General features: G+C 39.2%; 1 protein-coding gene across 1 annotated transcript in view; it reads left to right on the forward strand.

Moving 5' to 3' along the window:
• The window catches only part of sntb1 (syntrophin, basic 1), a 45,598-nt gene extending 33,655 nt beyond the window's left edge, over positions 1 to 11,943 (forward strand). Inside the window, exons 7-8 of the mRNA XM_074684182.1 lie at positions 5,988 to 6,217; positions 9,615 to 11,943. Of these exons, the coding sequence (XP_074540283.1) occupies positions 5,988 to 6,217; positions 9,615 to 9,707 (323 nt within the window). The 3' untranslated portion in view covers positions 9,708 to 11,943. The remainder of the gene's footprint in view (positions 1 to 5,987; positions 6,218 to 9,614) is intronic.
• Positions 11,944 to 22,890: the final 10,947 nt, after the last annotated feature.

The raw sequence follows: 22,890 nt of genomic DNA on the forward strand, positions 1-22,890 counted from the left end.
TTTTCATGTTTTTTAGTCTGGGGAACAACTTAATTTTGATGATAGAAAGAGCAGCTGTGGATTCATATATTTCTTTCCATAATACCACTGTTAAAGGTTTCAGCTGCAGATTTGCACAAACCTGTCTTAGAGGTCGATTGAGTCCGTCCAAATGATTGTAAACAACTTAATGGCTTCGAAACATGAATCTACCTCCATGGTTTTAGGAATGAACTTTGTAACCTGCTGTGACACTTTAAGTTTAGTGCCGTGGGATTCATTTTAAGAAGTGAAGTGCTTCACCTGCTGGTTGTGCCATTTATTCGTCAAAAACAAGAGGAAGAAATGTCTGAGTTTGTCCCTTAATGACCCTTTGGCATTTCCACCTGTTGTGATGGTAACAGCGTCAGTGTTTCCCTCCTCCCTTATCATCGCCCCCCCTTCACTGTCCTCTCTGTCTTTCAGTTATCACTCTCCACCCCTTCTCATTCCTTTTACACACACCGTCAGGCAAAGAGAAGGGCTTTTTTGTCTGTTTGAAAAGACCCTTTCTCTGTGTCATTTGGCCTGTGTGTGTGTGTGTGTGTGTGTGTGTGTGTGTGTGTGTGTGTGTGTGTGTGTGTGTGTGTGTGTGTGTGTGTGTGTGTGTGTGTGTGTGTGTGTGTGTGTGTGTGTGTGTGTGTGTGTGTGGTGTTCTGGTGGGAAACCCTGCTTGCCCCAAAGATCAAGGCTCTCAGGTAGTAGAGTAGAGTTTCAGGTCTAATATCCTCTCCGGGACAGAAGAAAGACCCAGCACATTTGCCTCATTTACAACTGTTATTAGAGAGACGTTTGCCCTGTCAGGTTGTTTATACATCATTATAAAGATATTAAACATTATGAGACTCATTCCTCATCATAAATGGGCTGTCAGCAGGGTGCCAGATATATAACACTGTTTCTCTGACTGAGTGTGTGGGCCTCCTTTCTCCCCATAGACTCACTGTATCTTTCTTATCAACATGACTCCATAAAGGTTGATTCAAAGCACCTCCTGGTGTTTTAGTGTTTCACTGTTTATAAGCAGGGGAGACAGTTTGTCACTGCTCTGTGACTTTCATGAACAATGAGTCTAATCTTAGACTAGTCCCTAGACTTCATCTGATCAATATAATCTGAAGCCAGCCTTGTCTCACTGCTGAAAAGCATTGTATGTGTAAAAGTGGCTTCAACACAGTACTATTAACACTTTAAGAAATATAAAGAATCACCTTCACCTTTAAGAATACTGAACAAGACCTGCAAGCACATTTGTCAATCTGTGATATTCTGGTTCATCTGAGTTTGCACAGATCAGTCAGAGACACTTCAAGAAGTTGACCTTTTATATAAAACAGTTAAAGCTTAAGATTTGGTTTGAGTGGCTCTGCTGTTTGTGAGAGATCTCAGAGAAGAAAAGCAACACAATTCTACCTCTTGGCTCCAGATTAGGGTAGCTTTGTCCAGCATTACCCGTATCTCTCTGAACTGGTCTGGTCTCTGATAGGTCTTTAGGGCAACCATAATTCTGCCCATTAATAAGGAAAATGTGGAAGTGGCGCCTTACTTTAAGTGTCAGACTGGATTACGTTTCTGCCTGTTGTTTGATTTATTCCTCAGAGCCTTCGTTGTTCCAGGAAAATATTTCATTTTAAAGGCATAAGAGCATAAAGCATCCACCATAGTGTCATTCCTGCTCCAGTCTGCAGTCACCTGATAACAGTTTAGCTTTTTATTTATCTCTAAAAGACAGACATCTGCATACAGCCAACAACCTGGTCGCAGACATTATCTTTCCACTCTACCTGACTTCTCACATCTTTAGGTATTAGTCAGACCACAAACAAAGATGAGGGCACGGTTAAGGCAGACTGGCTTCATCTCTTATTTGATTCACTGCTTAAAGCCCAAAATTTGGCCATAATTCCAAGAGGGTGCTTTACAATGAGACAAGGATAAACACTTTTAGAGTCAAATTTCAGTAATAAAGCACATTATGGGGGAGGACATGATGGCAGGGAGAGGTTCAACAGCAACAACATTTCCATGCTGTATCAGAATAGACTAATACTGTGAAGTTTTTATCATAAAAGTTGCACTGTTCCCTGTGCTCTGTTATAAAAAGCAATAAGGCAAATTATTATCAAAGAGTCATTGATGCACATGCTACAGGATAAATGCTTAAGGTCACGTGATTGAAATATTAGAATAGAATAGAATAGAATAGAATAGAATAGAATAGAATAGAATAGAACTTTATTGTCATTGTAACAAGTCCAACGAAATTGAAGTCACAGCAGCAATCAAGAAAACTAAAGTAAGAAAGTGTATAGAAAGTGCAAAAAGGTCCATAAGAAAATATCTGTCCATCATTGTCCAGTCCAGCCAGCCTCCACCTCCAAGGGGGTCCAGGACTGAGCTTCTTCAGTCATGCTCCATCTCTGTCTCCTAGATCCTGTCTGCTCACAGCAGGTGAAGCTCTTCCAACATGGCGTTGGTGTCTGATGTTAGCTCCGTTAGCCATGTCAGTGAATAGCATGATGCTACTTTGCCTTCTGGTATTCCCTCTGTTGCTGGGTTAGCATGGCTAGCTCTTATTGGAGATAGATCTTACATTCCCAATAACGATGGATGGAAGGACAGGTCCATGTCATCACTTCTTGGCTCACACCTGAGAACCAACACGTTGTCCTCACCTCCTTCTCCTCACCTTGTGGGAAGACATCAGGCCTTGCACCAGTTAGCACTGACATGCTACAGGCTGCAAACAGCTGAGTTCACATTTAAACAATGCCGCCATGATTACATGTAGGATCTCCAGACAAACACAGGAGAGTAGTAAAAATATCACTGAAGACACAAAAAGTTTGGTGTCCATGACCAACAAATGAGCCATACAAAGTAATGATCCACTCCAAATACACAGATTATGAAAAGAGGACATCATGTTTGGTGAAGTGCTAAACCAAGTCAACAGCTGGCAAGTAGAAACCAAACCTGTATGTCAAAGTGAAATACTGCAGCAACAAGTCAAAGCTCCACCTACACGTCAATGTATAGGGCCTGTGAGCCGTGCTACGTGTTGGTTCATTACAGAACTACAGTATATGTGTTTGATGCAGATTGAAAGGAAAAAACACTGAACGCTTTTGCATCAAAAAGGCTCAAAGTGGATTGAAAGTGAAACAAGAATGTTATCATTCCAACACTTAAACAGAAGTAATAAAGACAAGTGAAAGGACTGTTTTGTGCTGAAAAATAATATGTATTTGAGCCTTTTTTTTTAAATCATGTGATCCTTAAAAATGTTAGCAGCTTAAAGAAAATGTAGGTCCTTTGTAGAAAATGTTCAACATCCAGCCATATTGATGATAACAGGTATCTGTGTCATGACAACAACAGGGCTGTCTGAAATAACCAGTTCTAGTGTTGTTTTGGTCTTTACTCAGGGACAAAATGTGTTTTCATACATGGCATGGTGGGCCATGCACACATTACTTTTGCATGGCTTCATTTTTTAATGACCTTGTTGCATTGCTGCACTCAAAATTCCACAGTTACTGCTCTGTGCTGGATGGATTAGACCCGAGTGATAATTTTCTGATTATGTTTTCGTCCTCTTATAAATTGTAACTCATCAACCTTAGTTTAATAACAGCTTCTAGGTAGAGAGCAGGAGGAGGAGAAGTAGATTTAGGAAAGAATAGATAAATGGAGGTTTTTGATTGACGTCACAGTATAAAAGACACAGGATAGATAGACCCCCAGAGACGTAATGATGCCATAGAAGATGAGAACATATACAAACATATATGCAAACACACATTCATGGGTATTAGAAGACATACACTCATATATGCATCCCCATGTCTCTTACATTTACACACAAATACATGCCTATTCCTCGCTAGCATGGAGGCATTTTTCATACCCTCGCTGTTTGTGTTCATGCTATACACACACTCCCACACACACAAACATACACACACCCTCCACAGGCTGTCAGCAAACAATGGAAAGATAACAACTCTCCTCCCGTTCATTGTGTCACGCAAACACACTGCTCTGCTCTGCAGATCAGCTGTCAGCATGAGAGAGGAGCTTATGCTGTAAATGAAGTTTTCAAAATGCAGCCCTCATGTCTGTGTAGGGGAGCTGGAGAGAGGAGGGGTGGGGGTTGGAGGGATCTCGTGCTGTCAAGAAACTGAAAAATAGGACTAAATGCAGTGAGATCACACTGCGTGGGGACAAGATAGGTTTGTCATTAAAGCAATGGAAAGTGATGTGTAAATTGGGGGGTAGATAAAGACAGTGTGCTAGGCTTTCAGCAAGACATGCTGAGAGGGAGACGGAGCACAGGAAGCAGGAGAAGTGATGCAGTAAAGGTAAAATACACCCAGGTTTCAGTCTTCAGGAGAGCAGAGGAGTCTTCTCTGAGTGTGGTGAATGTGAAATAGATATGGGATGCACACAGTGCAGAGTATCTGTGTGGGACTGCTGCTTGTTTTTTCTTGAATTGGCGGTGCATTTCATTTTTTGAAGATCCGTCAGGACGTTGCAGATCATCTTCCCTCCTCAGACAGCGTGCATACAGGAGTTCGAACAGATCCATACAGAGCCAGCCTCCCTTTGATAGATAACAGATGATTGGAAAATCAATCCTCTCAGCTGAAAGATGCAGCTTAACTATGCAAAACATGTCTGTAGGAGAACACAATCCATACATCCTGTTTCCCCAAATGTGTCTTGATTTTTATTTGAACCCTAAAGAAATAAATTGGACCAAATCTGACAAATTCCTCTCAGTACATCACAACAGACTTATCCAAACATGTCTAACATTTTAATCATGAAAATAAGAATTATTTATTTATTATTAGAGATTGTTTGTAGCCATCTGTTTCTGATAATCTGGAAACAGAAAGACCAAACGGCTAATGATTATCAAGAGACAAGAAGTGTAAGAAAATAATTACAGTATAACCAGAAATAAGAAGACATGTCTGTTAATTATGCCTTCTAAAATTTCTCATACGTTAGGGTAAATATCAGCTTTACCTAATGTTCAAAAAGTGTTCAGTGGCTTTTATTAAATTATTGAAAAAATAAAAATATTGTTATCAATATGATTTTTATATTGTTTTTTTACTAAAATTATTTAGTAAAAAATGAATGCTAGTGATGATATTTAATTTTGACAAATGTTTTTGATTGGACAGAGGAACAAGTCTGTTTGGTATCATTTTAATTTCCTTTTTATGATTATCAGTTGCTGTAATATGATACAAGAAGCCAACGATAAATGTCATTTTTCAGTTTTATACTTGGGGCAATAAATTTTAGAAGCTCCCTGTACAACACATCCAACACTACAAACTGGATTAATCAAACTGGATGACCATGACGATACAAGTCACACTTTGCCATTAAGTTATTAGAGAATTAAAATCATACTTAAAAAGTAAACAAAAGAGATGAGTGAACAATCAGAGGACAGATAGTTGGTTCGATTTTAAAATCCTTTTTTATTTAAAAGTTTGAAGTTTTAATAAAGTGAGCTTAGCCACTTTTTTGTATCTAGTTTTGATATCCCTGGTTTGGCACATGACTGTGTTTGTAACCATATTTGGAGGAAAGGTTGAGGTTTCCTGAGCTAACAGAGCTAAATCGTTGTTCTGCTTATGTTGAATTTATAGACTGATAAATTTGTATCATCTCCATTTTCCATACATAAGCTCCACCTCTTTTCAGATGTCTAGATTGAGTGAAGTTCGGGTTGTGTAATGGCTTACAATGTGGGACTTAGTATCATCTGGCTTTAAAAGTGCTTCATGAGAAACCAGTGGATAACGTCTCTGAGAATGTTTCCATGTTTACATTTACTCATCCACACATTGTGAATACAGGAACTCAAATGAAGTGAAAATGAGGAATTCATTATCTGTTATTGTCTAACAATCTAATGCTCAAATACCCTGTTTCTTTTGCAGGTTGTTTATACTTGGGTCAGGAGTGTCGGCTGGTGATCCACTACGAGCAGGGCTTCTCTGTGCAGGCTGACCCCACGCTGCTGGATGCAGGGAACGGAGAAGAGAGGGGAGCACACACACCGAGCAGGCACAGAGTGCTTCTCTCTTACCCCTATGAAAAACTGAAGATGTCATCAGACGATGGAGTTCGCATGCTCTTCCTGGACTTCGGAGGAAAGGAGGGAGAGATTGTGAGTGTTAGTGGTTATTTAAACCACAGAATGACGTAATACAGTGTAGATTCACCAGTGTTTAACTAGCACACAGTTAGAAATCTTTATAAGAGAAATAATTGCTCAGGACTTATAACATTTTTAAAATGAAATCTGTTCAAATCAGGATTTGAGGTAAGTTTCTTAAATTTTTGTTGACCTAAGAAGACTAAGAAGGCTAACTAAAAAAAAGGTTATAGCTCTAAACAAAACATAATTTAACAGCAGAGAAATACTGGTTGTGATTTTTAACTTTTCATTTGAAATCACACTCGTGGGTGAAAAAAACAGTATCAGTATCAAGCTCATACTTTACTGCGGTCTTGTTCAACTCAGTAAATGTACCATGTTCATACCAATCTCTGAGGATCACAGAAGGCCTTTTGGGAAATGAAACAAACACCATTGCAGGTATTGAGACAAGCAATATAAAAGTGCTACGGCCGAAAGTTAATTACAGCACTCCATCACAAAATACCACCTTAAATAAAAGCAGCCCCACACAAACACAGGTCTTACCACACAAAGCACCTGAGAGTGAGTTCTCTTTAAAAATAGCCTGTCACTTACTGTAAAGGCTTTCATCACTTTACATGACTTCATGAAAGTCCATGTGGCCTTCATTTTTAGAGGACACAACCAAGTGCGACCTCTTACTTGACTGTATGTTTGTCTGAATATTTATCTCTTGAATCATACATCATTTCAGTGGTATACACATCAGTATTGGTGCTGGGAAGATGAGCTCCAGCTCTTTTATTACCTTCCCTTGGCACATATACAAACAGTTTTTACCCCACTAAAACAGCATTGATGTTTCATCATTCATAAAGCCAGAGCACTGTGATTTACTGAATGCTGAAAATAAACTCAGAGAGAAAACTAAAACATTCACTCACCAGGCCTATGGGATTTAAAATTTAGGTATTTTAAAAGTAGAGCATGCTTCACACTGTCCATCCACATACAGCTCTGTTTAACATGGCTGTCAGATGCACCAATGTTTGTCTGCTTGGATTAAACTAGAGGCAAATAAGCAAAGACTTTGGAGCTTTGATTCAGAATCCTCTGTTGGCTACCTTAGCGAAACAGATTTTGGTGTCTCGTATTTTTGAATCCCAACACAGTGCTAGTCGAGGCTTTATAAAAATCCCAAAGGCACTTGTGGAAACGGCTAATGGCTCATTAGCTCAACATTTGAAAGTGGAATCAGCTGGGTTTGTTTTCAAAGTGTTGACTATACGGTCATTAATTGGCAAGGGCTGTGAATGTTTGATTTTGACACAGCAATTGACAGAGTATCTCCCTGTGGATAAAGTATATTATGAAAGAAGGACTAAGCCAAAAACAGTGACTGTAGCCAGAAGAACTAAATGATACACAAACGTCAGCTCTCTGCAGGGGGAAACAAAATCAACAGAGCTAGGAGTGATGCTTGCAGCTCCTGACACTGCAGCCGGGCATAATGCTTCTCGTTCAGTCATCATGGCAGCGTGCTCACATTGTCAGTAACAATTTATCTATGTTCATCCTGCACAGTGGTAAACATTTTCATATCAAATTTGTAGCATGTCTGCATGCTATTATTTACCAATTATATCAAATGTATGGTACACAGGGGCTTGTTGATATTTGCTAAATATACAACAATACAGAGATCAAAACAACTGTGGTGGACCCAAATCTAAATTTTGCAGGAAGTAAATCCCAATTTCAAAACCAGCAAATTAAAACTTGAATGTGATGTTACCCCCCCACCCCACCTTAATTGATGTCCAAATATTCTTTGTTAAAAGTCAAGTCATTAGCTACACTTGTTGTTAGTTAAGGCATCTGTTAGACATATATATATATATATATATATATATATATATATATATATATATATATATATATATATATATATATATATATATATATATATATATATATTTACACATATGTGTGTGTGTGTGTGTGTGTGTGTGTGTGTGTGAAAACCTCCTTTATTCATTTGCCTTGTGAAAAAGACTTGGGAAGTGTGTAGGCTTTCAGTATGGTGTTAAAGTTTATGTGAGGAATTTTTAATCTGTTTGGTGGAAGAAGCAGTCTTCTAGATGTTTTTATGTCCATGAAAAAAAAAATAACAAAAAAATTTTATTCTGTCTTTCTTTAAGAGACCTATGTATCAGTCTTTAAGAAAACTTACCATGGAAAATATGCAGCAAAGCTCTCTTGGGCTGTGTGTGTGTCTGTAGGTCAAACAGAAGCAACAGTAGATGTTTCAGTTTGTGTTATGATGAGCTAAAAAAAATTACAGGAATTTGAAGTCTCAGTGGTCCAGACAAGCACAGGCTGAAGTATAGCTCTTGTGCAGACCAAGGTGAATGTAATAACTCCAGTAAACAAATGTCCAGTTTCTTAACATAACTGAAACGCCTCACAGATATTCTCCACCGCGCACTTTACATCCAGAAGCTCTGCGCTGGGCTAAGGAAAACTGAATGTTGAATGAGCTTTTATCAAACAAGGTTTCAAACTTCTCTTCAGATGATTGAATCATAAGAGACAAGGTGAAATAAATTAAAACATTTTAATCCACCTTGAAAGCTTTTCCAACTTATTAAGAACCATTCTATCACAAGAGCTTGGAATTAGGAGTCAGTAATTTTGTGCAATTAGTTTTAACCACATTTCTTATAAGATTTTCGGATGTGGAATAACAATTATTATGAAGTATGAATGTATATTTACAAAAAAGATGTTAAGCTATTACATTGAGTAAAAATTTCTGCTGTGATGGTGGAGCAGGGAATAAAGTGAAGGCATACCCAAAGTCTTTAGGAATCAAACAAACTGATCAGTGGACCTGCTGAGGGACTGTCACTAAAGTCACATCACGATTAGAGCTACAAGAGCCACTCATTTCATTTTTATATTGTATTGCACTAAGTTAACAGGACATGATGCTGCCTCTAAACCTCCTCTGGACCACTTTAAGTGTGGATTTGTAGGTTAAAACCTCCCTGTGGACTTTGGAAACAGGATATGAGTCATAGTGTTGGTGAAATCGCCGTCTGTTGATTCAGAGTATGAAAAGAGCTTTCTTCTCACTGATCTGGTGTTCGTGTGCGGTGCTTGGCTGTAGCTAGCACTCTCTAATCTTTGCCTCATGTGGAACTGTGTTGACTGTGTATTTCATGTTTGGTTACATTTCATGATTTTGTGCTTGAAAAACTGATTTTCTTTTTGCTTCTTTCCCTGCCATCTTAAATATGTTTCTGACTGCTTCTCTTTATTCTTTCACCATTTTCTCTTCTCTTGTTTTCTGCCATGTTTTAAAACATTTTCGCCTTGTTCTACTTTTTAACTCAGCTGTTTTCTCTTCTTCTTTCAGCAACTGGACCTTCACTCGTGTCCGAAGCCGATCGTCTTCATCCTCCACTCCTTCCTCTCTGCCAAGATCTCCCGTCTGGGTCTGGTGGCTTGATTTTTAAAAGGAAACTTCATCTACTGAGATCAAAAATCAACCTTGTTTAGGCACCTCGCTGCAGCCTGCATGCAGTACTCCTTTGTCAAACTTTCAGATGACGACCCAAGCTGAGTGAATGTAGCCTTTATCTTGAAAATGACCTTTCCTGGGTCTTAAACTCCAAGTTAAAGAAACACTGGAGAAACCAAACTGCAGTGGTTTTACTTTGTATGACAAGGACATATTTCTTAGGGGAAATCCCTGCTTTTTAAGGCCGAAAGGACTGAACTGTTGACTGAAGAACTGCAGAAGTAAAAACAGGCTGAGCCAGAAACTGAAAGGTGGTGTATACAGGCAGAAAGTAGCCAATTGGGCATTACTGTCACGTCCGGGATTGGAAGGACTGGACTTGTGCAGCACAGTTGAGATGAATTCACTTTTAATTCAATCAGAATGAAATGGCAAACTGCCTTCCATTTACTGATTATATCATTTATCCATCATTAGTCCTGAAAACACACTCTGTCAATTTTCTTCACCAAACATTTGACACACTGTGGAAAAACTTTATGCATTTGTCTTTGTTAACGTCCCCTGAAATGTCTCGTTGGCTGCGTCAGCATTCATCATTGAAAACTGGGCGGCACAGTGGTCTGGAGAGTTTCCCGTAATGTGACAGCTGACTCCAAATCAAAATGTCATGGCTTTCTTGTTACAGATTGCATACAGTGACCATCTGGTGTTTCAGATATCTCATTTTTTGACCGGTTAGACAGTGATCTAAAGTACGTGTAACAATGTACCATTCAGTTAACATGAATCCATGGATGATATGATGACATGGTTTAATTTCTTTATTAGTTATCACTTAAAACAGAAGAATGAAAAATCTGATCCGATCCCAACAAACTGATGAGGAATTAAAACTTAATATAGGATTCAAAGTTTGGGATCAGAATTAAGTGGTTAAATGAAAAAGGTACAACATTCAAAATATAAAGATCATAGTTAAATCCACTATTGAGGATTCTCAGCAAATTTACCTTTTGCTGAGACTTAGATGAAATTCTGTGATATCTAAAACAGTAAGCAACAAGGTCACTAATTGATACTTGAGTTATTAACAAACAATACAATACAACTAATTAATCAGCTTAAAAAACATGTCAAAGTGTGACCTGCAGATTAAATAAATTAGCTTCAACATGCTAATTAGTGAGAATTCAAGGTGTTTGTAGATACAGTGACCATGCTGGAAGCTTGTTTGGAATAATTAAGCGAACCAGCCACTGGCTATGTTTGAGGATAATATAACTCAAACTTAATTTTTCCTTCACAGGTCACCTGTCAAATCTGACTTGACACAGATATAACATTCCTCATTGAAGTCATGCTTGGACACTATAAGATTTTGTTTTGAAGATGCGTAGCAAACTAAGCCTTTGTTTATCTTAAAAAACAGTAATTTATAGACTCATATTCAACCCTTAAAAGCAAACAACTGCCATGCTTGCTTCTAATCTTAAATGTTAATCTAAATTAAATTCAAAAAATACCACAACCACCAAATATTTTTTCTCTCTAATTAGCAAATCCATCTCAGGAGCGTTCAGTGTTTATTTTGACCTGCAGAAGCCAGTGCAGGATGTGATGTTTGAACATTATGCCGAAGATGACATCTGACTTCTGAGCTGTCTCTTGCATGGCTGGCTGCCAGGTCCATTCCTTGTGCCTTCAGATGACTGAGAAGAAAACGTGTACTTTGAAATAAACATGCACAAATATGACAGACTGAGCGTGGACCAACAATGTGCTTTTCATGATGGCTCTTTTTCTCTTGGTTTGGAGCACAGAAATACTCCACCAGCAGTTATTTTGTGATTGCTCTATCATGTTATGGCACTCATGTACACATTTCCAATGATCATCTGCAGTGAAAAGCGATCCACACATTTTATCCTCACCACATGATAGGAGAGCTGTCACATGTTTCGTTTTCATTCGAAGATAGTGGAAGCATTTTAACACTTTTGTTAGCCATGAATCCAGCACTTACTGCTACCCTCAAGTAGAGTGAAGCTCTTTGAGCAGAGGCTGCTTGGATGTGTAGAATACTCTGATGCCTTTGGCAGCTAATATACTGTCACTCAGAATGATGAAGTTTAGTTTTTAACTCAAATGGTGCACATAAATCATGTATTTAACAAAAGTGACGTGATGAGTTTGTCTTTTTTCGTGTTCACTTGTCATTTACTTATTACTCATCAACAGAAAAATACAAATCAGATGAGGCAGCTCTGAAAACAGCCTTGGGAGAATTTAATTTTCACTTCATTCATATTAAAATGCAAATTACTTCTTCTTCAAGTTCATTGCTAATGATGCTTGTTCTTAATTATTTTTGATATGACTTTATTAGGAGGATATTAGACTACTCTGCACTTCCACCTTAGAATGGAATGAACTCAGCCCAGCTGTAAACACACACGTTTTCCCTGCAGGCTGTATTTTATATCACAGACTGATTTAATGTCTGTCAGTGGCAGTTCAGCTTGGTTAAGAGTGTGTTTTACTGACCAGATCAGCAGAAAGGATTCATGTGTCTTTGTGCAAATAGCTTGAGATTAATTGCGTTGTAGGCAGCCTTTAACACAACCGTAACTCTTTGACATTGTTTACTTGGCTGCTGGGTAATGAGCTGGCATCCTTTGTGTCTCCCTCGCTCACACAAACAGATGGATGGACACATTAGTGTTACTGATGCTAAGGAGTTTGGCCCTCAAACAAAGTCATAACTCTTGACATCGTATACTCGTTGACATTGTTTACCCGCAGATTTTCCCACCTCTTTGTGTTTATCACCGTTCCCCTTCTGTTCAGGTCATTATTGGATAAAGTCGAACTCTCTGTGGGACACTAAACGTCTGCAGGTAGCAATTGTTGCATCCAGTGAGAGGAAAACACAAAGGATTCTCTCTAGGTCAATCCTCCCGCTGAGACAGACACAAAACCTGGGCTCATGCCACTTTTTGGACCCACAGACTCCTTCATGGACATTTGCTGAAATTTGAACCTCATGTATGCTATGCAATAACTTCAAAAATAAATATGAATTGTTTTTCATTAAAGGGAACAGACAAAAGTCAGATTAGTTAGTAATCAGACATAATCATGGGATGTATGAGTGTATGTGTGTGTGCTAATAGTTGTTAGGAGCTGTTTATCTGAAACTCTCGCTCACTAACATACAAACACATTCCTCTGTTTTTTTTTTTTTTTGTCTAAAAATGGGCTGTGAATGAAGCTTTTGTCTTGGCTCAGTCTCTTGTGGCATTCCTCAGCTGTGACAGGTTCTCACAGGTCTAGCTCAGCGTTATCTGTGTGTGTGGGTGTGTGTGTGTGTGTGTGTGCGTGCGTGCGTGCGTGCGTGCGTGTGTGTTTGGTTATAGGGACATGTCCAAAGGGGCAACCTGGGGTTGCTTAGTATCAATCAATCAATCAAACTCTATTTGTGTAGCACTTTTCATACAGGACTTTCTAATATAAAGTGCTTTACATTGGAAAAAAATAAAATGAGATAACAAGAAGTGGAATAAAATGAGATAACAAGAAGTGGAATAAAAAGCAGAACTTTGCTTAATTGCATAAAATGAAAACACAAGACCCCCACTATCCCTCTCCCCCAATCATTATACACAATCACTTACTTAAACACAAAAACATAACAAGGAAATTCTGACAGAAAACAGAATTAGAGGACTGAAGGAGAGGCTATCTTGAATTAAAATGAGGAAACACAGGAGCTAAAACTAACATAATAATTAATAAAAAACTACTCACAAATACTAGAGGACAAGATAAGAAAATGTGTAAATATATAAATAAATAAAATAATATAAAATAAAACTTGGATTTATAATATGGTACAATGAGAAAGTGTAACATTAGGTGTATAATAAAATCAGCTAAAATATGATGATAAAAAGGAAAAGCATCTAACAAAGCTGAAAATTCAAATTAAAAAATATCTGACCTGTTGAAATAAAGCAAAATAAAAGGATTAAAATGAGTTAAAATATAATAAAATAATAATAAATACAAACAGCTAAAAGCCAGGTAGGTCTGGAGCTTGAAGTATCATCCCCCACCTTAACCTTATTTGGTTAAATTTTGTGCTGACATTATGCAGTGTGTTCCTAATTTTTTCTAATTTCATAAAAGTTAAAACATCCTTAATCCATTTTGTGTGACAGGGTAGATGGGGGCTTTTCCCCCTGCATTAAAATAGCACGCCTTGCTATCAAAGAGAGAAAGGCTATAGATCAGCAAAGTGGGTAGGCAATGTCTAGTTAGACGACAGGACACCAAACAGGCCAACCAATGGTGGAAGGATGGTGACAGATGTGATGACAGACAGTGAGACAAATACGGATTTCCAATACTGAAATAATGCTGGACAGGTCCAAGACATGTGCGCAAGACTAGCTGGTCCTGTATGACATTTATTACAGTTAGGATCAATACCAGGATAAATGTGAGCTAATTGGCTTTTAGACCAATAAGCTCTATGACTTACTTTGCATTGTAAAACTCTGTGACGGGCACAATTGGAGGAAGTATGAACACATCTTTGAGCTGACTGCCAAACCTCAGTGCTTATCTCTATGTTGAGATCCTCAGACCAAGTTATTTGCAGTTTGTTGGAGACTGGTTTGCAATCAAAAAAGATATTATACAACTTAGAGTTTGTACCCTTGAGGGCAGGATTGATAGTCAAAATAGTGTCAATCAAAGTATTTGGGGGGATAGCAGGGAAACCAGGGAAGTTGTTACGTACAAAGTGTCGGGCTTGCAAATGTTTAAAGAAGAGGGTTCTTGGCAGGTTAAATATACCAGCTAACTGATCAAATGAAGCAAGGGTTCCATTAATGTAAAGATGCTTAACAGAGACAACCCCATAGTCTTCCCAAGTTGTGAACGATTGGTCCGAAAAAGAGGGAGAGAACAAAGGTAGAGATGTTGTTTGAAGGCCAAAGTGACGCCTTAGCTGAGTCCAGATCCTGAGACTGTTTTTTACTATAATGTTGTTGGTAAAGGGACAATAGTGAAGATGAACCACATGAGGATCTTTCGATCTGAAACCATGATGGGGGTTGGTTACTATCATTAGACCAGTACAGTAATGTTCGGATATTTGCAGCCCAATAATATAGTAGAAAGTTTGGCAAGGCAAAACCACCAACACCTTTGTTTAGTTGTAAAATATGTTTTTTAATTCTAGGAGTTTGTTTACTCCATATAAACTCAAATCAGGCTACCTAATGATTGAAAAAAACAAGAAAAATACTTACAATCTTTCCATCATACATTGTTCAGGAACATTGGCTTACAGGCGTGACAAAGTGTCAGCCAGAACATTATCCCTGCCACAGGTGTGTCTGATTTCTATACTGAAGGCCTGCATCAGAAAACTGAAGTTCAACAAGCGTCTGTTCTTGTTTCACATCCTATGCAGAAACATGAGAACATACATACATACATACACACAGAACATGTAGTATGAGTGGATTGAGATCTGTGTGGACAAATATAGGAGCGACAGCAGAACCAAAGTAAACCTCAAAGTGTTCCAGAGCCATAATTAGTGCCAAGGCTTCCTTTTCAATCCACGTAATTCCTGACTTTGAGACTTTACCCATGGTTCATAGCGGTCGTCGGTTATGCATTTCCAGTTGGACTCTTTGTTTACGTTTGCGTAGCTGTCATACTCACTGTTGTAACCGGCTTTTAATAGCAAGAAAACGACAAAATGAACATAAACCGTAGTTGGATTCACGGTACGGATGTTTTAAAGAGTTGTGAGGACATTTCTGTAGCAGTGCCTCATCCATCAGTTCTCACGTATGGAATTAGATTTGTGTCAAAAAGAATCAAACAAAGAAATTTAAATTGCAAAAAATATTTACAAATTTCAGAGATATAATCTAACTCAAGCAAAAAAAATGTATTAATTGCAATCAAGATATTCAAGTAATTGTGTAAATTATTAGACTTTTACTTTTCTTATCATTAGTTATTTTGTTAAAATTTCTGTCTTTTTTTTTTACTGATCAGACTTTTGTTCTCAATGTCAGCTTTTTCATTTGCGCTCCCTGACTTTTTGATTGCGATTTTTGGCACAAACCTCTCGAGAGGGTGGCCTTTGTGTGGAATGCGTTCTCCTTGGCTGGATAGTTTTTGGGTGACACCCCTTGCCTCAGATGTTGTTCTGTGCGGCGGATGAGACCCTTAGGATAGTTTGTGCGGAGGGAAAACCAACGGTTCACGATAAAGAAGTTCAGCATTCTTTGAATAAAGTGTAAGCATCTATCATATGTGATGTCTGTTCTGAATAAACGTTTTATATGACATATGTCCAACAGAAAAAGAAAACAGGGTATTCATCCAACCTCCTGCTTGGGCTAGTTAAGCCGCTAAATGCTAGATGAAATCCGCTAGGGGAACGCTACAAATAAGTTAGGACAATCCTGGTGTTGTGCCAAGGTAGCTACCCCCGCCAGGATTCCTACCCCCTCCGCGGAGACGCGCCTGCACTGGGTAACGACTGCGGCAAATACAACAATGAATTGGGACCAGTCTACGCTCACAAACCATGGTGACAGACACGTATGGAATTAATGCATTTAATGGATTTAATAGGGCTCTCCAGCACTCCCACAGAAGCGCGTCTGCACCACAAAAGTAACTTTGGAGCACGCTTACACTCACTAGCTTCGACAGACACATATAAAATAAGGATTTAATGATTTCTCACATGAATAATGGCTAGGCCTGCCATGATTTCTCCCCCCCCTCATATAAGCCCAGTCTGTGTCCTACACCCAAGTGTTTTAATCCTCAGAAACTCCACATCATGCCTAATAACTCAGGAGGAGAGTAAAATCTTTCCTCTTTTCTTTCAAGAGTTAGCTGAGGGGTAGGTTTCCTAGCAGGCTCGGCCTGCCAGAATTTCTACCCCCTTATATTAAGCCCAGTCTGTGTCCTACACCCAAGTGTTTTTCTCCTCACATACTCCATATTAATGCTATAATTCCAAACGCGTCTGTCACGTCTGCCTGTGGTTTGTGAGCATAGACGGTTCCCAATTTGTTGTATTCGCCACAGCTGTCACCCAGCGCAGGCAAGTCTCCACGAAGGGGGTAGAAATCCTGGTGGGGGTAGCTACCTTGGCACAACACCTGTTCCAGAGCTTCACTCCGGTGGATTTAATCTAGCATTCAGATTCAGTGTCATTCTGAGCAGCGCAGGCCACAAATCTCTCTGCACGGAAAGCGGTAACCTATTAGCGTATAAGCGGGACATCGGATAACATACAATAGGCATTTGTTTTCGGCTACTTGGTAACAATAGTTACTGTTGTGGCCACCCCATCTTCCTACGATGCAGTTCATCATTCCAATTGAATAGAATTAATCAAGAATTCAGAATTAAGCCACACAGAACAACATCCGAGGCAAGGGGTGTCGCTCGAAAACTATCCAGCCAATGAGAACACATTCCACACAAAGGCCACCCACTTGGGAGGTTTGTGCCAAAAATCGCAATGAAAAAGTCAGGCAGCGCAAACGAAAAAGCTGACATTGAGAACAAAAGTCTGATCAGTGAAAAAAAAAGACAGAACTGTTAACAAAATAACTAATGATAAGAAAAGTAAAAGTCCAGTTATTTACACAATTACACGAATATCTTGATTGCAATTAATACTTTTTTTTTTTTTTTGCTTGAGTTAGATTATATCTCTCAAATTTGTATATATATTTTTTGCAATTTAAATTTTTTTGTTCAAATATAATTCCATATGAGTCCACCAAACAGTCTGACAAACACAAAAGTATGTCCAAAGCTACCCAGGAGATTAGACACTGTAGACACGAACAGATAATGTACATCTGAATCACCTCCATGTATGTAAATCAGTAAAGAAAATAAACTGTTATCTCATTCTATGCCAAGGTGCATAGCATGTAGCATGTATTATGACTACAAATACAAGCTTTAATTGGTACCCTTGTATAAGGGTCAATGACGTGACAGATTTTTTTTGTGTTCCAATGGTTTTGTTAAATTCAAAAGGTTAAAATTTGAAAAATATATTCACAATTGCCTTGAACACACTTTATTCTTTCAAGATCTAGTCTAAAATTTCTGCATTCTGTCAATTCTGAGAGAATTTTCAGGTAATGTCAAAAATTTCTAAAGCCGCGTTTCCACCAAGCAGTCCGGGTCGGTTCGTCTCGGTACGGTGCGCTTTTAGCGGCGTTTCCACAGACTCATCCCAGGACGGATCCCTAAAAACCGAGACGAGCCGTCCCACTTTTTTGGGACCCTTTCATATGGGTGCCAGACTGAACCAATCCGCTCTCGGGAGGTGAAGCAACACACTGCAGACTGTTGATTGGTCAAAAGAATCGTCACTTACCCCAACAGCGGCTGCATTTCTCCTGGCGGCACACAGACTTCTCTGAAACGAAGCTTGATTGCACTTTGTAACAGAGAGTTACATTAAAATCACAGAGAGGACGAAATGCTGCATGTCTTCCATCCATGCTCTTTGTTTATTGTGTCGCGTTTTCTTCTTTGTTGGAAATAATAGCTAAAGCTATTTGAAAACACATGACACCAGCTGGAAAACATACATTTTTGCAACCCTGATGCAAACTTTTCAAACATTTTTTTCATGCTTTATTTAAATTCAGTCATGTAAACAGAAATAGTGCAAACCAATGTAAATGCACAAATAAATGGGTAAAACTTTTCAAACATTTTTTGAGCTGCTCATCGTGCAAACTCTTGTCACTGACCCATAGTTTTTCAATTTGTGACATGTATTTATGATTACGATACATACATCCATGAAAACGTTCTGTCTCAGACAGCGCTTGCATGCCCTTATCACAAAGACAGTATAGGATGTTATATGCAAATTGACACAAGGTAGAAATTTAAAATTTAATATCTAGCACCAAAACAAATACGACTCAAAAATAACAGAAATATTAATCCTGTTGCCAAACAGCTTACGCTAATCAGCAAATGCTAAAAGGAGGAAAACCAATGCATACACTAGGGAATAAATGCAATTAGAGTAAAACTTACGGGGTCCATCTTCTGCATCTCCGACAATGTTTAGGCTGCTACTGCTGGAAGTAGCCGTTTCAGTCACAGTCGCACGGAGCACCTTTGGCCTTCTCTTCTTTGGGGAAGGTCGGTCGTAGCCCATATAATAGAGTTCAGGATCAGGGTGCAGTTCCGCGGGCTTTTTATCCACGAAGTGGAAGGAGCAAACATACACTCTCTTCAGGGGATATTTCAGTCTTAAAGCTGCCAGCCACGCCAGTCTCCTTTCCTCCTGCCTCAGCATGGCGTGCAGAGCGTAGGGCACAGGGCACGGACATGTTTGGCGACTTTGTTGATGTTCAATACAATAAGTCTCAGTCTCTTGTGGCAACCAACAACTGCACATGTTGTACAGGAACTAATTTTACAAAAAATATCGCATTTATGACTAAAGGTAAGACTAGGGATGTCACGATATCACATTTTCACTTCCGATACGATACCGATACCGCAGCATTGAGTATTGGCCGATACCGATATTAATTCGATATGGTATCAGCATTAAACATGCATACTTTTATGACTTACTTTGTAGTATGTCTGTCATGTTAGAAAAGGCTTTATTAAGTGATATTATTCAAACAAAGAACAGTAGTCAGTAACAGTAGGTATGAGGAAAAATTGACCCATTTATTATTAACCATTGGGTAACAGAAATTTTAACATTAAACATAAAAAATACTAGTAATTGAATAAAATAAAGAATAAATTAGAAGACCCAGAAAATAACCTAAATAAATCAAATGAAAACAGCAGGAGCAGAGTCTGGAATGAACTACTTATATCTGAAATTTCGGATGCATTCCGATACGATACCGATAGGCCTATTTGTTTTTTGTTTTGTTTTTTGTGGGGTTTTTTTGTGTTTTTTTTTTTTTTTTTTTGCTGATATCGGACCAATATCCGATATTAATATTGGACTGGTACACCTCTAGGTAAGACGCTAGATGTTTTGAGCTATCCTGCCGGTAGTGGTCGTTCGCACATTTGCAGTGCAACCGGAAAAAGAAAACCACTGGTGGAAGTTGTCATCTTTAATGGCAACACCCGTAGGCTCCTGAGGAAAGGGGTGGATAGTTGAGTACCATTTCTGATGAACGTCAAGTTTCCTAGAAAAATAAGAAACTGGATGCTCAACGCCATCTGAACCTTCTTGGTAAATAACAGCATCGATACCAGTATTGCTTGCGTCCTCTGCCAACTTAAAGGCCTGACTAAACCGAGGTGCCACAAGATCAAAAGACTTTTTGTCTGCTTAAACGCCAGTCTTTTTCAAACTCCAGGCAGTATGTACGCAACATGGTCTTTAATGTCTGGTGAAAACACTCAAGAGCGCCCTGGTTCTCTGGATGGTATGCACTGGAATGACAGTGCTTAATGTTTAGCTGCTTCGACACCTGCGCAAACACACAACATGAAATTTAGACTGTTGTCTGCTAAACAGTGAAAAGAACTTTGTCAAAGCCTTTACAACAACGGGAGTTGTGATCTTACGGACAGGAAACACCTCCAGAAATCGAGTTGATGCACACGTCACTGTCACCAAAAACGTATTACCAGCCTTGATGCGGGTAAGTGGACCCACACAGTCAACCAAAACATGTTCAAAAGGCTCACACACTACTGGAATTGGATACAGTGGAGCAGGAGGAATGGTTTGGTTTTGCTTCCCAGCTACCTGACATATGTGACAAGACTTACATTAATTTGCCACATCCTCTTTCATTCCTGGCCAAAAGAAATCCCGTAAAATGCTGTCATATGTTTTTGTAACACCCAAATGACCAGCGAGGAGATTATCATGAGCCAGGTTCAAAATTGTCGTATGGTATAGAACAGGAACTACAATCTGAGTAACAATACTTCAATCATCTACAAGTGAAGACATCAGTGGTGTTCATTAACGCATTAGCAACGCATCCCTGGTGAAGTAACCATTTGACACAGAATCTACTCTAACCCCAGCTACCACAGCTTCGAACAAGGGAGACACAGTAGCATCCTTCTTCTGCTCAGCAATCAACTGGTCACGAGTCAAGGACAAATGCTCAACCTCAAAGAAAGGCCCTACATCCATACCCTTAAGCCTGGCTCACACTACAGGATTTTAAAAATCTTACAAGATTCTGAAATCGGGCTGTATCTCACACATAAGGAGAATCTTCACAGATCATCTTCTCTTAAATCTTAAGCACGCACTAACTACAAGATTTGAAAATACTGACCACCACACACTACAGGATTTCACCAAGATTATTCGACCAGAGAGAGTGATGGACCACATGTGCTCAGTTGTTTGATCTGGGGTTTTTAGTGTACTGGTGGGACAGGAGGAGAGAAAAAAGCGGAGCCGAAAGATTCATCTGTCAACCGCTCACACTAGAAGAAAATCTTGCCCGAACGTCAGGGATGATTTAAGTCCCCGACCAGATTTCTTCCCCAATTGTCGGGAGGACCGAATTGGAGTTAAATTGGGGCGAGAATCCTGTAGTGTGAGCCAGGCTTTACCCCAGGCTCACACTGAAAACGGTGCGGGTCCGGTGCAGCTTCCGCATGTACTCCGTATCATTAAAATCACTGTTGTAGGCTCACATTAGCCCCGCGCGGTGCGACTCCAGTTGTGGGAGCCATATGGCACAATGGAAAGAATCCGGACGCCGGAGAGGGTCTGCGTCAAGCTGAACGAAATATGACGAGCTATACAGGAAGTGAATTGCCGGATGGCATGGAGATCAGTTGTTTTTTAAAATAAAATCAGTGTACAAACAAATGTAACTTGACTCTTCTTTGACGGCACAGTCGCGCCAGTAGACAATGCAAACATAACATCAAACCCGGTGACACGAGGTCGCATTTTGACAACACGGGACTGCGAGAGACTCATCCTTGAAGAGGAAAGTCATTCCATTTTATATGACATATCCCATACTATTATAAGGATAATTCAAGAAAAGAATAAAGTAACGTTATAAAAAATAATAATCGTTAAAAGGAATAAAGCTCTTGTGCAAGTCCAGAAGAGAACGTGCTTCTACTCTCGCGAGTGTCCTTTCCGTACCCGGCACCGGAGCCAGCCGCAGCTTCTAGCTGGAGCTGATGTGAGTGGCAGTTTGCGGAAAATCTGCACGGTACCTGGACTGCAACCGTTCCTGAGCCAATGTGAGTTTTGCGTTACTCTCAATCTGTGAATTAACACCAGGATCACAAATAAAGCTGTCACTCAAATCAACTTCAACTTCATCCTTTTCAGAACAAGCTTGAGTAACAGCACAAGCTGTTACAGGAGACTGTCTGACAGGAACTGGCGTCACTTCAGGGGTAACGAGCACCTTTCCTGCAGCCAAATTATTCCCCATCAAAAAAGAAACCCCTGAGTTCCCCCTGGGAAACCAGGACACAAGCCCACATTCACTTCACCTGTAACAAGGTCAGACTCCACCCAGACCCTATGCAAAGGCACACCTAGGTCCTTCAAGCCAAAACCCATGAAGGACATAGGGGGTGGGGGGGCATGTAACAGTTATAAAATAAAAGGTCAAAGAAAAGAAAATTTATTTTAAATAAAACATGCTTCATAGTATTTGGATTTGCATGTGAATGTTTATTTTTAAATATTTAAACAGAAACTTAGAATTCCGCATCACAGTGCAGTGTTTGGCTGGGGATTCTAGAACTTACCCCTAACCCTAGCCCTCTTGTCTCTCAGTCATAGAGTTCAGTTGGAATGAACAGTTAATCTGCTCTGGACAAAGATCACATTCACAGACAGATCTACCAACAGAGATTTAAACTTGGAAATTCAAGAGTTAAAGAAAGGTAAGTGCTTTCTCTGTTTTTCTGACTTTTAAAACTATTAGGCTTCTAAAATCCACCGAAGTAGAAAGCTGAGGGGGAAAAAGCAGGGCTTTCTAAATGGATTCAATCCTTTAGATTTATCTGGTCATTTTTTTGCTTCACCAAAAAATGATGTCTTTGTCAAATATTGTTTTATAATTTTCTTGTTGATGTTGAAATTAACCTTTGA

The sequence above is a fragment of the Halichoeres trimaculatus genome, unplaced genomic scaffold (assembly GCF_033239565.1).
Source record: "Halichoeres trimaculatus isolate MK-OKI-2021-1 unplaced genomic scaffold, fHalTri1.1 fHalTri1_scaffold_12, whole genome shotgun sequence".
NCBI lineage: Eukaryota > Metazoa > Chordata > Actinopteri > Labriformes > Labridae > Halichoeres > Halichoeres trimaculatus.